The 14729-nt window shown below is 42.4% G+C and overlaps 1 protein-coding gene across 1 annotated transcript in view; it reads right to left on the reverse strand.

Moving 5' to 3' along the window:
• AHCYL2 (adenosylhomocysteinase like 2) overlaps window positions 1-14729 on the reverse strand; it is a 230819-nt gene that overhangs the window by 41800 nt on the left and 174290 nt on the right. Inside the window, exons 2-4 of the mRNA XM_042782897.1 lie at window positions 10821-10929; window positions 890-1033; window positions 209-309 (exon numbers count right to left, since the gene is read on the reverse strand). Coding sequence (XP_042638831.1) covers window positions 209-309; window positions 890-1033; window positions 10821-10929 — 354 coding nt within the window. The remainder of the gene's footprint in view (window positions 1-208; window positions 310-889; window positions 1034-10820; window positions 10930-14729) is intronic.

The raw sequence follows: 14729 nt of genomic DNA on the forward strand, positions 1-14729 counted from the left end.
TAAAACCTTGGACAAATTCTTGAAACTTTCTGAGCCTCAGCCTCCATGCTTATAAAGCAGAAACAGGAACACTTGCTTTACATGGCCATTGTAAGAATGAACTAATGCTCGTTAACTCTTAACCTAGTGCTTGGCATGTTGTAAGCACTCAATAATCGGGAGCAATTATTAACTATGGTTATTATGTGGAGAAAGGAAAAGAACTCACAGCAGTCTGAGCAGTGATGTGCGTGCAGCCCACAATTTTGGCTCCAGCCAAAGGCTTTTCTCCTTGAGCTCTCTTCCTCAAAGCCATCAGTGCGGGCATTTCTGAAAAGGCCCAACACATACCCAACAATATTAGAAAAGAGGGAATCAGAGAAAAGAATAAAAAGAAAAACTTATTCTCTTTTAGGTTAGGTTTCTCAAGGGATCAAGACATTACAGCCTGTTTTTCCTTTTATAAAGGACTTGGGAGTCTCTGGGTGATGCAAATAGTGAACACCCTCAGCTACTAAGTAAAAGGCTGGGTTTGAATCCACCCAGAGGTGCCTCAGAAGAAAGGCCTGGCAATCTGCTTCTGAAAAAGCCATCACTGAAAAGCCCCAGGAGCCCAGTTCCACGTCGACACACATGGGTACCGTGAATCAGTCAGCACCACTGCATCTGGTTTCCAGGGCTCTGACTCCTTACCTAGTCTCTCTCCCTCTTCCCTGTACAGGGGATCCTTCTAAACCTGCCAGGGTTCACTCCCTCCCCATGGTGTTTCCGGAGCTCAGATTTCTTTCTCTATAAGTATTCTTCAGCATCACACTGGAATTTCACCAGCGACCAGAACCCAGGACATGAAAGGCATTAACAGCACGGACCAAAAGACACAGGCAGACTGAGAAGGAAAAGCGTTCTTTACCTTGTTCAGCAATTTCAATTTCTCGTCGTCCAAATTCCGCCTGTTTGATGTTCTTGACACAGAAGTCGCTGCTGCCCTTGGAGTTCTTCTGCTGCTTGTCTCTGGGGGATGTCTCATCATCAGAGCTATCTGTATAGGAAGCCGCTGGAACGACAGAATAAAAAACCCTCAGGGAAACGTGGCTTCCTGGAAACTCAAAATTATAAAAAAAAGACCAGATTTTACATAAAAATCTTGTTCTACATCCTACTTTGGTAAGCAGTGACTGGGGTCTTAAAAGCTTTCGTGCAGCCACCAAAATGCACCTATTGGTCCCCTCTCACCTGAAGCAAAGAGTGAAGAAAATCAAAGTCATTTGGAAACAATTAGTCCAAAGATATGACGGACCATGAGGATCTCAGCCTTCACAACCCCGAGACCAGAACTAGATGGTGCCTGGCTACCAATACCAACCACTTGGAAATGGATCAAAATTGGAGATCCTAGTTAGAGTAGGAGGAAAAATGTGGAAGAAAATTCAAAAACACAAAACTGACCAGAATTACTGGTCAGATGGAGATTGGTGGAACCCCCAAGACTATGGCCTCGGGTTATCCTTCAGGCCTAGAAATGGACCTCACTGTTGTGGACTGGCTCTCAGCCCAACAACAGAAAGACCTACATGCAGAACACCTAACCCAGGGAGACGCACCCACCTACCCTAGGGAGACACACCCCTGACATCAATCAACCACGAGACATTAGTGGGGCAGCACTCCCACAGAGGGAAAGCTAGACACGCGGGAACACATAGACAAGAAGGGCACAGGGGAGGAGGCAGTCACAGGAAGGAGAGAGGAGGAGAGGTTTTTATGGTTGTGGATTGAATCGGGCAGTGAAATCAAATGTGCATGAACTGTTGAATGTAAAGCAAATCTGCTCTGTAAATTTGCCCCCAAAGCACACACACACACAGAACAGGTTTACTGGTCTGATGACTCTGCTATGACCCCCAAGACCACGGCCCCTACTTACCCTTCAGGTCTGGAACTGACTCACTCCTGTGGCTTCCAGCCAAACAAAACACAGGCATATAGGGTGAACATTTCCATCAGGTAGATATACTAATTGGAACGCTCAACCATGGGAGAACCGAAGGTCAGTATTTGCACAGGGAGATAGCTCAGGGGGCGGGAATGCATAGAAAAGGAGGACACAGGGAAGAGGTAATTACAGGGAAGAAGTGGGAAGAGAGCTGTTACACTGTGGGAATTGAAGTCAATGTCATGAAACAGAATGTGTATGAACTGCTGTAAGGAAAATGAATTTGCTCTATAAACTTTCACCCAAATCACAACAAAAATTAAAAAAGAAAAAAGAGTGTCTGATCGACAGCTGATCACGAGGATGGTAAAATACACACACGCGTCCTCTAAGAGCCAAATCATGAAATGAACTGAGGTTTCCATGATCATCTGCTGTCATTGTTGCTGGGTGCTGCTGAGTTGATTTTCAACTCATAGTGACCCCATGCGACAGAGGAGAATGGCCCCATAAGCTGTAATCTTTAGACTGCACATCTTTCTCTCATCATCTAGTGCCATAAAAACTTACACATCTGGTAAACACCTACGAGGCACCATGGATCTGTCTCAGTCATCTCCTATGGAAAGTGCCATCCATAGGTCAGAAAGAAAGCTGAGAGACATCTCCAAAGTAGTTCTTCCTGGACAGTATTAACTTGGGATCAAGGGTCAACTTGATCTCAGGACATGCAGAGGTCCTTGATGTGAAAGGAAAGAGGTTACACTGAGGGTGGAACCAGGCTAAAACTCCTACTGCAGTGCCAGGGGCACTGCCTTAGGGCTTTGTGGTATCCCAGCTTTCCCTCTCTGCCCTGCTCAAGTGCCTGATACAATTTGTGTCTTAGTCCAATAATTGAACAGATAAGACCTGAAAACAAGGAACCCACGGGAAAGTAATTAACAACACAAGAAGCGTTTGTCCGGCCTAACAGAGCTTTCTTTTTTGAGGCTGGCTCTGACGGGGCTGAACCCTGCCACGAACGTGGCTGGGCCCAATTAGACGATGACAATGAGGTATTCAGTGTGTTCCCTTCTTGCTGACCTCAGTGGGCCCAGGGTTGGACACTTTAGATTCCCAAAGCAGCTAAACCCTCTTCTAGTATACTAAGATGTTCTGATAACTAACCCATTTAGCAGTACATGCTACAAGGTGAAAGGCCCAAGACTTTTGATCGCAGCTGGCAGGCAGCTGCTGCTACGATCCACATGCTTGGCTGAGGCCTTTTTGGTCTTTCTTCATAAAATACTGTTATTGCTAATCATTTGCTGGATAATTTGAAGCAGTTTCCTTCCTTGATTTATATTTCAGTTCTGAGGACAGTTTCTTCCTAAGCAGCCCTCAAGATTTCGGGGGAGCTGGGGGAAAAAGGCACTGTCCGTAAAGCATTATCTATCTCTCAGTAGGATAAGAAGTACTGCTGTCACTTTTAAGGAGAGAAAGATGCAAGGGCTCAGAACTCCTAGGGGCTACTGTGCTCTGATCTACTTATATCCGGAGAATTAAGGCATTTCTGGGATTTCTTAGTACAGGGTCTACCTCTGGGAGGGCTGTAAAGGGCAAGTCTGACCTTGCCTGGTTAATCAGGTGTGGCCCTACAAAATGTCTGGGCAGCAGGGGCTTGAGTATCTCTCCTGGAGCTGGAACACTGCCCTGGAGCAAAGTCCTAACACGAGGCAACAGGAATGAACGCAGCACCAGGGGAGGCAGGGAATTAATAAATCCCCAAAGAGACTTCTGTGCTTGAAAGAAGCTAATCTGTACAAAAAGTCTGTGGTTCCCCCTCCTGCGGTGAGTAAGAGCACAAAGTACCACTGGTGGCAGAGCCCAGAAACAGCTTCCTGGGGGGCCATCTGTCTCCCTCATCAATACTCAGCAATATCGTTAACGTGGTGGAGGCTCAGGCAATCATGCTCTGACTACTCCAGAGAAAGAAGACAGCAGGGTAATTGCTTTTGAAGACAATGTTTACATTCCAGACACCCAGACATTTCAAATTTCAGAAATGGTTTTTCTGCCCCCCAGCGGCCATTTAAATAGAGTGGTTAGACGTTCTGCAGTCAGTCAAGACTTCGGTTGAAATCACAGTCTATGATTTTGGGTGTACAAAAAAGGTGACCCAGAATGTACTTAATAGGTTGTTAGTTCATTCAGTCATTTGCTCATTGGGTTGTTCACTGGCATGCACTATGTACCAGACACACAACAGAGATGGCTGCGTCTTACTTTCCTGGAGCTTTTAGTCTAGTGAGTGAGTCAGACCTGAAATAATAACACAATTACTTAAGGTGTTTTTGGACGCAATTGTAATCTATGCTATTATAAATCAGGAATTAGGGTGTCATAAGACTGCATTAAGGAGGACACGATTTGTCAGAGTCAGATTATTGAGAAAACTAAATACGCCACCAAAAGTGAAGGGCTTGGCATATAGTAATGACAGCTGATATTACTGGCTTCTACACATACTTGTAACTCAACGTCAGCTGTAATTTATCTTTGAGAGTTCTTACGCGGCTGTCGGATTCTCAATGGGAGAGGAATGGCATACATACAACATCATTTAGCAGCGGCAATCTGTTTCTTTTTCCACCTCTGTCATCTCCTATTAATCTATCAAAGCAGCAGGCGGTTGGCTGGCAGTGATTAAAAAGGCTGAGACTTAGTCTGAACTCTACCCCGAACAGCACACCCCTCCTATGTCTCTTCTGACTCTCAGGATGAGTCAGAAAAACAAAAAACAGCAAACTTTTCATTAAGAGAAGCACTCCAATTTTTGTCTTGAGTTGTTTCCCTTCTAATTCAAAGAACAAAGTTATTTATACTACTTCCCTATTCTAGGAGCTGTAAAAAATGGTATTGTACTGTCCTAACAGTATTAACTGGTCCTGGTTTAGTTCAACCAATGAACTGGTTTTCAAAGAGCCCTGTATATAGACCTGTTATCAGGTAGGAACCAAATGTATCAGTTGTCTGGATTGTACTACCATATGAATTCAACATGGCTGACAGATTCAAACCAAAGAACGTGTTATTTCTACAAACACAGTGCAAAGGTTATTCCTGAACAAGTTTAATACTTATTCACCCTTTAAAGTTCTTTGCATCCATATTCATTCCTACCACTGTATTTAAAGTAGCACATTCATGAAAATAGTTTAGATAGCATTAAAGATTTTTCCTAGGAAAATTCAGAGAAACCCAACACATAAGCATACTCACGCTTAAAGAGAGTTTCTAAAGTGTTTGTAACTGTCAGCACACTCTGAGGCTCTGAGTCACAATTTAATTATAAAATGAACAAGTGATAACTAAGGCAAAACCTACTGAAGCTCACACCTGAGATCCTGGAGCTAGCCTTACCTCTAATTGGTAAGGGACCAATTTTCAATTTATCCAACTGTAAAATAGGGACTTTAACAGACACCCTCTCTCTTCATGCTCTTCCTTTCCCCTAAATACCATCAGAAAAATCTTGTGAATAAATGCAGTAATATCAAAAAGGGGTTCAGTTTCTAGGCAGAAAAATAATGTCAAGTACAATATATCTTTACTCTAGGATGTTCTCTTGCTTCATGACTTCCCAGAGTCAAAATATCACTTGCAGGAGGGACTACTGATGCATACACTCTACGGCTCGAGCATGATTAAGCATTACCCCTCAGCAGCATGATATTGCGGGTTATTGCTAGGAGAAGGAGCATGAAAAATTCTAATTGCAATGGTTCTATCAGACTATTTTAAGTCAGGCAGTTTCTCTTGGGCCCAATCTAGTCCTTGGGTGATAGCATACCAGTGAGCACCCATGTATCAGTGTGCTGTGGTTATCATTAATAAATAACACTCTAGGACACGTGAAAAGCTTTGGTAGCAACCAAAATACAAACAAACAAAATTCTGTTGTTTGGAAAAATCTGAAATTACTTAAAATGCAATGGGAACCAAAAATGAACCTCATCTTTAACTAATTATAATTAACTTACTACAAACATAGCTTTTCAGGAGAAAAAAATCAATGAGAATTATTTGACTCTAAGAAAAAGTCTCTTCCATTCATTGTTTCTGAGTTTTTGTTTTGCTTGGGGAAAAGAGTTTGTAAGTTCATAACTTAAGAGTTTATAAGTTCATTCTTAGAAAACAATTGCAGGGATTTATGTAGTCTTTGTCAACCTGGGTTCCACTAGAATGAAGCCCTACTGCCAGAAACAGCCATTGCATACAACGAATTCGCTTCCCTTCCCTTCTATTCATGTAGCAAAGTACTAGTTATGTACCATCCTTTGGGGAACTGAGAAAACATCCCCTCAAATCATTTTGTGTTCTGTGTTCAAAAAAGGGGCCCTGCTGAGAAGGGCAGGCTGCTGCTGTTGTGCACCCTGAGTCAATACCAACTCAGAGCAACCCTTCAGGACAGAGGTACACTAACATCATGTACTAGGACCATTAGGAAGGGAGGAGAGTACGCCACAGCCTATGGAAGCCTCTAAGGATCGTCAGCAAAACAAGCACCTTGGATAGGAAGGTATCTCTCTTTGAAACGTCACACACCTTCCAGTTGCTTCACATACATAGAGTATATCAGATGTCACCGGGGGCATAAAGTATAATAAGAATGTCTCTGACCACCTTCCTCTGACATCACCTATTGAGCACTTCTATGTGTCAGACACAGTTCTAAATGCTGAGAACAGAGCATTGAACAAACAGACAAAAATCTCTTCCCTCATGGACCTCACATTCAAGTGGCAGGAGAAAGACAAAAATAAATTAGCAAAACAAATAGTATACTACACAATAGTAAGTGTTATGGAGAAAAATAAAGGAGTGAAATTTGATGGGGAGTGTTGGGTAGGGTGTTTGTACAACTTGACAAGAGTATCCAGGACAGACCGCAGTAAGAAGGTGCCAGTTGGTTAAGGTGTGAAGGGGGTAAGAAGACCAGCCAGGCACACACCTGGAGAAAGGGCATTACAGGCAGAGAGAACAGCAGGCACCAAGGCCCTAAAGCAGGAGAGTGCTGGCAAGTTTGGAAACAACAAGCAGGCTGGTATGGCTGGAGTGACATGAACCACTGGGAGAAGAAGGAGATATGTGGAAACAGAGAAGTAATCAGAAATACAACAGGGGCTCAGACAGCATACGGCCTTGTAGGTCAATGTAAGAACTTCCATCTTTACTCATATGAGACTGGGAAATCACAGAGGGTTTTGAGCAGAGAAGTGATATAACTTGACTTATTTTAAAAGAATGAACCTGGCTGCAGCATTGAGAATGGACTGAAGAGAGCAAGGCTGGAAGGAGGAAAATGAGTAAGGAAGCTACTTAAATAATCAGAGATGGTGGTGTCTTGGACAAAGGTGGGGACAATGGAAGTAGGGAGAACTGGTTGAATCCTGGATATATTTTTTCAGGAAAAAAAACAATAGGATCTGCTCATAGGTTGGATATGAGGTATAAGAGAAAGAGGTCTCAGATGACTCCAGGGTTTTTGACAAGAGCAAATGGAACTGTGGGAAGAAAAGATATGGCAGTAAGATTAGGAGCTCAGTCTTTAGGGCATGGGAGGTTTGAGATGCCTATAAAACAAGTGAAGGGACTGAAGGGGCAGTTGACGATATGGGGATAGACTTGAGCTAGAGATAAAATTTGAGAATCAAAAACCTACATATGGGGGAGTGGCTATACATGATATTCAAAACCATGAGATTGAATTCATGTAGGGAGAGAACATAAACAGATAAAGGAAAGGGCTCAAAGATTAGTCTTTGTGGCTCTCCAGTGTTAATTTCTACAGTATTTGAGCTTTAATGGACACTGGAAATGGGCCCCAACTCCTTACTGACATGCACTTGCAATCTCATCATATTTATAAAACCATGAGTCAGCTTCTCATCTGATGGGCAGGAAGATCATTCGGTATCATCTCATGTAACTTCCCATTGCCTCTGCTATGAGCATAGTAAGCTGCAATAGCAGTCCAGGGTCAGAAGACAAGTCACACATGGACAGAGTCTAGAAATGAGGTCTCTCTTAACTTCCAGTACAAAAGTCAAGGCAGTAGGCACATCCATTCAGATTTGTTTAAATAGCCTTGATAACCGTTCAAGTTTAAAAAAAAAAAAAAAAGGCAACAGTGCATGATGTAGCTGGTAAAGAAGCACACACAATCTTAGGTTTCACTGTACAACACTGAGCCTAGTTTACGGACAGTAACACTTCTTATAGGATAGTTCAGACCATATCTGGAATATGATGTTCACAGGCATAGTATTTTTAAAGAGACACTTAACAACCCCAAACAAAATGTTAATCAGTACAGGAAAAGAATGTTACAAAAACTAGCAGTCTGTTTTAGTAAGAGCCTTTCTCCAAATAGGTCAATTTAATAGGTCCAAAAAAGAAAGAAATGAAAAAAACTACTTCCATAAAGATTTACAGCTTGGAAACCCAATGGGGGTTGCTCTAAGTCAGAATTGACTTGATGGCAGTGAGTTTGGTTTTGGAGGGGTCGCTATGAGCTGGATCGGACTCAACGACAGTGAGTTTGGGTTTTTTTTTTGGTGTTTATATATGAAGAATAATAGATGCTGCAAAATAAGTGATGATGTTTAATGTGTATTTCTAGTAAACATAAAACCCACCACCACTGAGTTGATTCCAACTCATAGCGATTCTCATTGGGTTTCCGAGGTGGTAAATCTTTACGGAAGTAGCAGAGTGGCTGGTGGGTTTAAACCACCAACCTTCTGGTTAGCAGTCAGATGCCTTAGGTACTGTGCTACCAGAGCTCCTTTCTAGTAAACATATTTATTTCTAAAAAAGGATACTATCAAATCTGCGGGAGCTCTGGTAGCATAGTGGCTAAGACACTTGACTGCTAACCAGACGGCTGGTGGTTCAAACCCACCAGCCACTCCTCGGAAGGAAGGTTGGGCAATCCTACTTCCGTAGTGATACTGCCTCGGAAACCCAAGGAGGGATCGCTATGAGTCGGGGCAGACTCAACAGCAAATAACAACAACAACAACAAATCCAATCTGGAATATATCCAGATAGGTGACCAGGGCAGGGACTGCCCCAAAAATTGGACAACCAAAAATAGTGATTTCATTGTTAAGTAAGATTTTTAAATTCCAAGGATTGTAGAAGAGCTTATCAGGAGCTAAGTAACTAGATAGGGCAAGGAGCACTGTAGCATCTAAAATGCTCCCAAAGAAGCCAGACGTCCATCTGTCAGGGATGCCACAGAGGTAATTCTAGCATCTAGTAGGAAACTGAATAACTGATTGTTGGGTTCGTTTCCATCTCTGGGATATTTTGAATCCATGCTTTGAATTTAATGTCCTCAAATGAACATAGTAGGTTGACAATTTTGGGCTTACAAAACAAAATTTTTGACTTATAAAAATAAGTCCATTTCATGTATTCCAGTCAATACTCACCAGTGAGCTATACCAGGCAACTACGCTCAAGCTCCAAGCTCACTGCCGTCAAGTTGAATCTGACTCACAGCGACCCCTCCTTGGGTTTCCGAGGCAGTATCTCTACAGAAGTAGATTGACCAGTCTTCCTTCCGAGGAGTGGCTGGTGGGTTTGAACTGCCAGCCTTCTATTTAGCAGTCAAATGCCTTAGGCACTATGCCACTAGGGGCTCCCCTAAAACCAATGTCATCAAACCATTTTCTTCATTCTAAGTACCTAAGTATTTTGTAAGTACCTGTGTACATGGGGATTGGGCAGGAAGTCAGGAACTGGTTTCTTTTGCAGAAATACATTCATTATTTAGTATTAATTTTTAAATAACATGCACAAAACCACAGGCTAAAATGTTATACATGGTTTAAAATTCACATTTTCACAATGGTTTCCAAAGGTCTATCAACCAGTTTATTAATTTTCAACACTGGTTATTTCAGCAGAATTAAGTTAAGGACAAAATCTGATAACCTTAAATATAAATCCACAGGGATTTATGTCATGTGCTTTATACCATTCATAGTTGTTGTGTTGGGGGTGGGGGGGGGCGTGGGAGGAGGGACAGAAGAATAAAAAGAGAAACTTAGATAGCAATCTGCCCAACCAAAAAGTTAGAGCTCTCCAAATAAGCTTTCCTCAACTTTAAATAACAGGTACTACTGTCCTATTTACGTAAAGAACAGTTAAAATTTCAGGTGACAATAAGAGTGTTCTAATGAGCATGATCTGTAACGTGAAGAGGTAACTAGGGTGAACACTCAGCTGCCTACCACATTTCAACAGAACAGCAAAGTCAAACAGCTCCCTATTGGATCTGACATATACGGGGGGCACTGTTGTGCAAATGGCCAATGCCTTCGAGGGGCTCTATACCATAATGGTTCATCTGGTATTAAGTTAAATGGTATTGAATTAATGCCACTGCAAAGGAAGGAAGGAAATTACGAGCAATGCAATGTCACAACCCAGAAGACAAGGCCAAGTGCCCACTTGTCTGAACTAGTTGGAATGTCTTTGTTGCTTCTTGGGGCAACTGAAATTTCTCTTGAATTTGCAAGTACCACAGGGAAACATGGAGAACCCCTCTCCAATTACAGAAGATGAAAAAGTTAAACACGCTGCTCACTGAAGATCAGCAGCTACATGGTGCCACCCCTCTAAGGACATCAAAAAACTCAGTTTCTATCATAATCTCCTTTCTGCCTCTCCTGAAGAGAAGGCCTCCTTCCATTCGGAGCTCCACTTTGATTTTCCAAGAGGAACCCAGAGATTCCATCTAGAATTGTGGTCTAAACTTCAACTTAGAGTCAAAATGCTTATTCCGAAGCATGGGCTAGATTGTGCTCGCTTCACCTTGGGCTGACAGGAGGGCCCGCTGCAGCCCAGTACCCACCTGAGCTGTAGCTGTCAGTTGATGACTGAGAAATGGAACGAGACAGAGAGCGGCGTCCGATTTTGGTGGGACGTTTGTTGAATTCCTGCTTCTGGTCAGCAAATTGGATCTGCTAAGAAAAAGAATACCAGTTATATCCAGGAAAAGAAACTCCACTTTGAAACAGCAATTCAGGATTTGCGCTATCAGCTCTTAGCTTCTTCCCAATTGATCTGATTATGTTGTTGTTAGTCAGATCCGACTCACAGCGACCCCTTCTTGGGTTTCCGAGGCAGTATCACTACGGAAGTAGATTTTGCTCAATCTTCCTTCTGAGGAGTGGCTGGTGGGTATGAACTGCCAGCCTCCTGGTTAGCAGTCAAGTGCCTTAGGCACTACGTTCGTTACCAGAGCTCCTGATCTGATTACACCAAACCCTATTTGGAATGTTGAGACTCTATGAGAGAATGATTTCTCATACTTTACCTACTATGTTTGTATCGTATTTAAATCTTTCACTCTGATGATATATATGCTTTTTATAACAAAGTTGTGCCCCCCCCCCAAAAAAATGGAGATTGAGATGATATGGTTAGAACAAATTTTTAGAAAGCCGAGTGATATTCATTTACAACGCATAATCCTTTCTATATAATTTCACTGAAAAGTGAAGGTGGAAAGAGTTTGAGAATAATACATTTAGGTGGCAAAACTGTGAAGTAGAGAGAATTTGTAAAATGACCTGTCTTCATCTTTCAAGGTTCTTATGCTGGAAATGTTATGGTACAATGAAAAAAATAAGCTTTGCATGCAGACAGAACTTTCTGGAACTGCATTCAAACCCTGACTAAGCTACTCATTAGCTGTGTGGTGTTGGTTAAGATGCTTCTGTGAGCTTCATTTTCCCATATGTACAACAGAGATAACAGTATCATATTTTTATACAAATAAAGTGCAAGTTATACAAACCATGTAACCCCTTCAAGTATAAGCTTCCTATGCATGCTGTGTGTATTTTGTGCATATGCAAGTTATTTATGAAAAATATAGTACTTATTTCACAGGTTTTACAGAAGGTTAAATGAAACGATGTGTGTGAACTGTGAAGCAGAGATTCAATAAATCTACTCTACTCCCCACCCCCGTGGTTCAGTATTCTTCCAGTTCTTACAAGTAGCCACTCTAGTTTTTTTCAAACAGCTTTCTGAAAAATGTATTAGCTTTTTGGTACTAGCAAGTCTATCTGTTACCTGTTGCCATGGAGTAATTTCTGACCCATAGTGACCCTATAGGACAGAGTAGAATTGGTTCCAACTCACGGTGACCCTCCTTGGGTTTCTGAGGCTGTATCACTACGGAAGTAGATTGCCCAACCTTCCTTCCGGGGAGTGGCTGATGGGTTTGAACTGCCAGCCTTCTGGTTAGCAGTCAAATACCTAAGGTATACCTTAGGCACTATGGCCACCAGAACTTCTATTTTTGGTTTTTTTTTAGAACTGTTCCATAGGGTTTCCAAGGCTGTAATCTTTACTGAAGCAAACAACCACATCTTTCTCCCATAGAGTGGCTGGTGGGTTCAAATCCCACCAACCTTTCAATTAGTAGCCGACTCCTTAAGCACTACATCACCAGGCCTCCTTCACTGGTAAGTACAGTAAGCATTAATTTATTTTTTTAATGTTTAGAATCATAGAACTCCTGAGTCATAGGACTCACTACTCATATTGATCATGATATGAGAGATGTGGAAGAGGTAGACAATTGGATCATACTCCGGAGGCTGTACTTTAGATAATATCTAATAGTAACTTTTTTTTAATTTCTCTACCACTGTTGGAGGTTCCAGCTGACAACTTATAATACTTTACAGATTAAAGCTCATATCATTTACTCAATGAATAACTGTTTTCTTTTTTCCTAACTAAATGTTTGCATAATCACTTAGATTATGCTTCTGGCACAGATGTGGGTCTATTGAAAAGGACCAAAGATCTGACAGTGATGGTACCTTTAATGATAAAAAGATGGGTCCTCGATGGGCAGAATCCAGATACAGCATACCAGAGTGAAAGCAGAGAGTCATGTTACATTTCCTGCAGTTAGAGGTAACCTTCAAGTTATCTGAGTACTGAGACAAGGGAGTCAATGCCTAGTTGAATTAGTTTATCATTGTACTTTAGGAGAATCCAAAGCCACAACAACCAATAAAGCCTGCGTGGTGCTTAGAGTTTGCAAAATGTTTTCAGAAAGAGAAACACTCATTGGATGAGAAGCTCTTGGCAAAATGAAAAATGGCAAAATAAAATTGATCCTTTTGCTAAAGTAGCAATTTATTTCAAAAGGATAAAGTGTTCCATGTACTCTCACAGGAAGTACATGAACTCCTACATACTTCTATCACAGCACTCACTACTCTGAATATAACTGCCTGTCTGCCTACCTGTTTGACCTCCTAACCCACAGGTTCAATAGAGGCAGGGTGTGTGTTATTCACCCCTGTATTCTCTGGTACAAATGCCTGGCGTATAGCATATCTCACTTGTTCTATTCTAGCTATCTCCACTGCCTGTACTTGGCTGAATGTTAAGTAAATACAGTAAACATTAAGCCAAGTCTGATGTTAAAATAAGTTTTAAGGGCAAGAAAAGTGGAGAGGGAGAAGAGAGAGGATGAGAAGATAAGGAGGGGGCCAGCGGTGAGGGCTCCTGGCTGGACTCTACTTCATCACCTTGTTGATGGCCATCTTTGTCTTTATTCTTTTGTGGAGGCCCATGTAGGAAAAGGAGTTGTAACTGACTTTCCAAAGGCCACACTGAGTCACTAACTTCAGCAGTGCCCACTTTTAAAAGAGTAAGAGATCACCTCTGCCTCAGATATATGACCTCACCACCACCACCACCACCACCACCACCACCACCACCACCACGACACACACCACTAGAGGGGGCCGGTCATTCTAGATCTTCACAGGTGTAGGTTCTGGATGGGGACACTCACATCTACCCAAGAAAATGAAAGCTGTGTAGATACCTAGTTGGGCCATGATCTCAAACCAGTTTCCCTAAACTGAGTTCTCTTCGCTATGAAGTTGATCCATGTACAGTGTTCCCTCCCGCCCACCACAAGTTTAGGGTTGTCCTTTGGCATTAAAGACGACAGGGCTCCCTAGGCTTTCTTCATTCAGAGACAGAGTTACAAGAGCTTGTTTACTGGTTAGACACTGACTCGTTATCTTTAAGACAGACAGCAGTGACTCTTTCAACCATATATATAATAAGTTACACGGTTTTCCCAAGAAATAAATATTTATCTTTTGGAGGGGTCCTATGAGTCGAGTCCGACTCCAAGGCACATAACAACAGCTAACCAGAACCAATGGGGTAAGTGGGTCATTCCCTGGTGTCTGTGTGCCCTCAATAATTATTATGCGAGGTGACACTCTTCACTCAACAGTCCACCTTGGAAGACAGTAATCTACCCATCCCACTTGCAGTGCCCTGGTAGATTCTACCCCTAACTTTCCTACCTTGTCTGAAACCAATGAGTCCTTTATAGTAACTCTTGTAGCCCTCAGAGAGAACCACCTAACTCCAGCAAGCATTAAGGCAAGAGAGCGAAAGAGTGTTAGCAGGGCTCACGTTGTGCCAGAGGGAGGCAGGGAAGCAGGAAAGGAGGGACAGGGTCTAAGCGGTTTACAGTAATGGCCACAGCAGCAGCAAGCCCGGGAAGGAAGAGCTGAGCCTCACCTGGGCTTTCATCCCAGAGTTGCCATTGACAATGTATTTCTTCTTGCTGCTCAGCATAGTGACATTACCAGCCTTACTGCCACCTCTCCGGTCCAGGGACCCTTGTGGCCAGGCCTTTAAACCTTCCTCATCAGTAATTCTGCTGGCTCTGGTTCCAGCTAGCTTTTTTTTTTTTTTTTTTTGG

The sequence above is a fragment of the Orycteropus afer genome, unplaced genomic scaffold, assembly GCF_000298275.1.
Source record: "Orycteropus afer afer isolate SDZICR_OR568_19922 unplaced genomic scaffold, OryAfe1.0 scaffold00501, whole genome shotgun sequence".
In the NCBI taxonomy this organism is placed as follows: Eukaryota; Metazoa; Chordata; class Mammalia; order Tubulidentata; family Orycteropodidae; genus Orycteropus; species Orycteropus afer.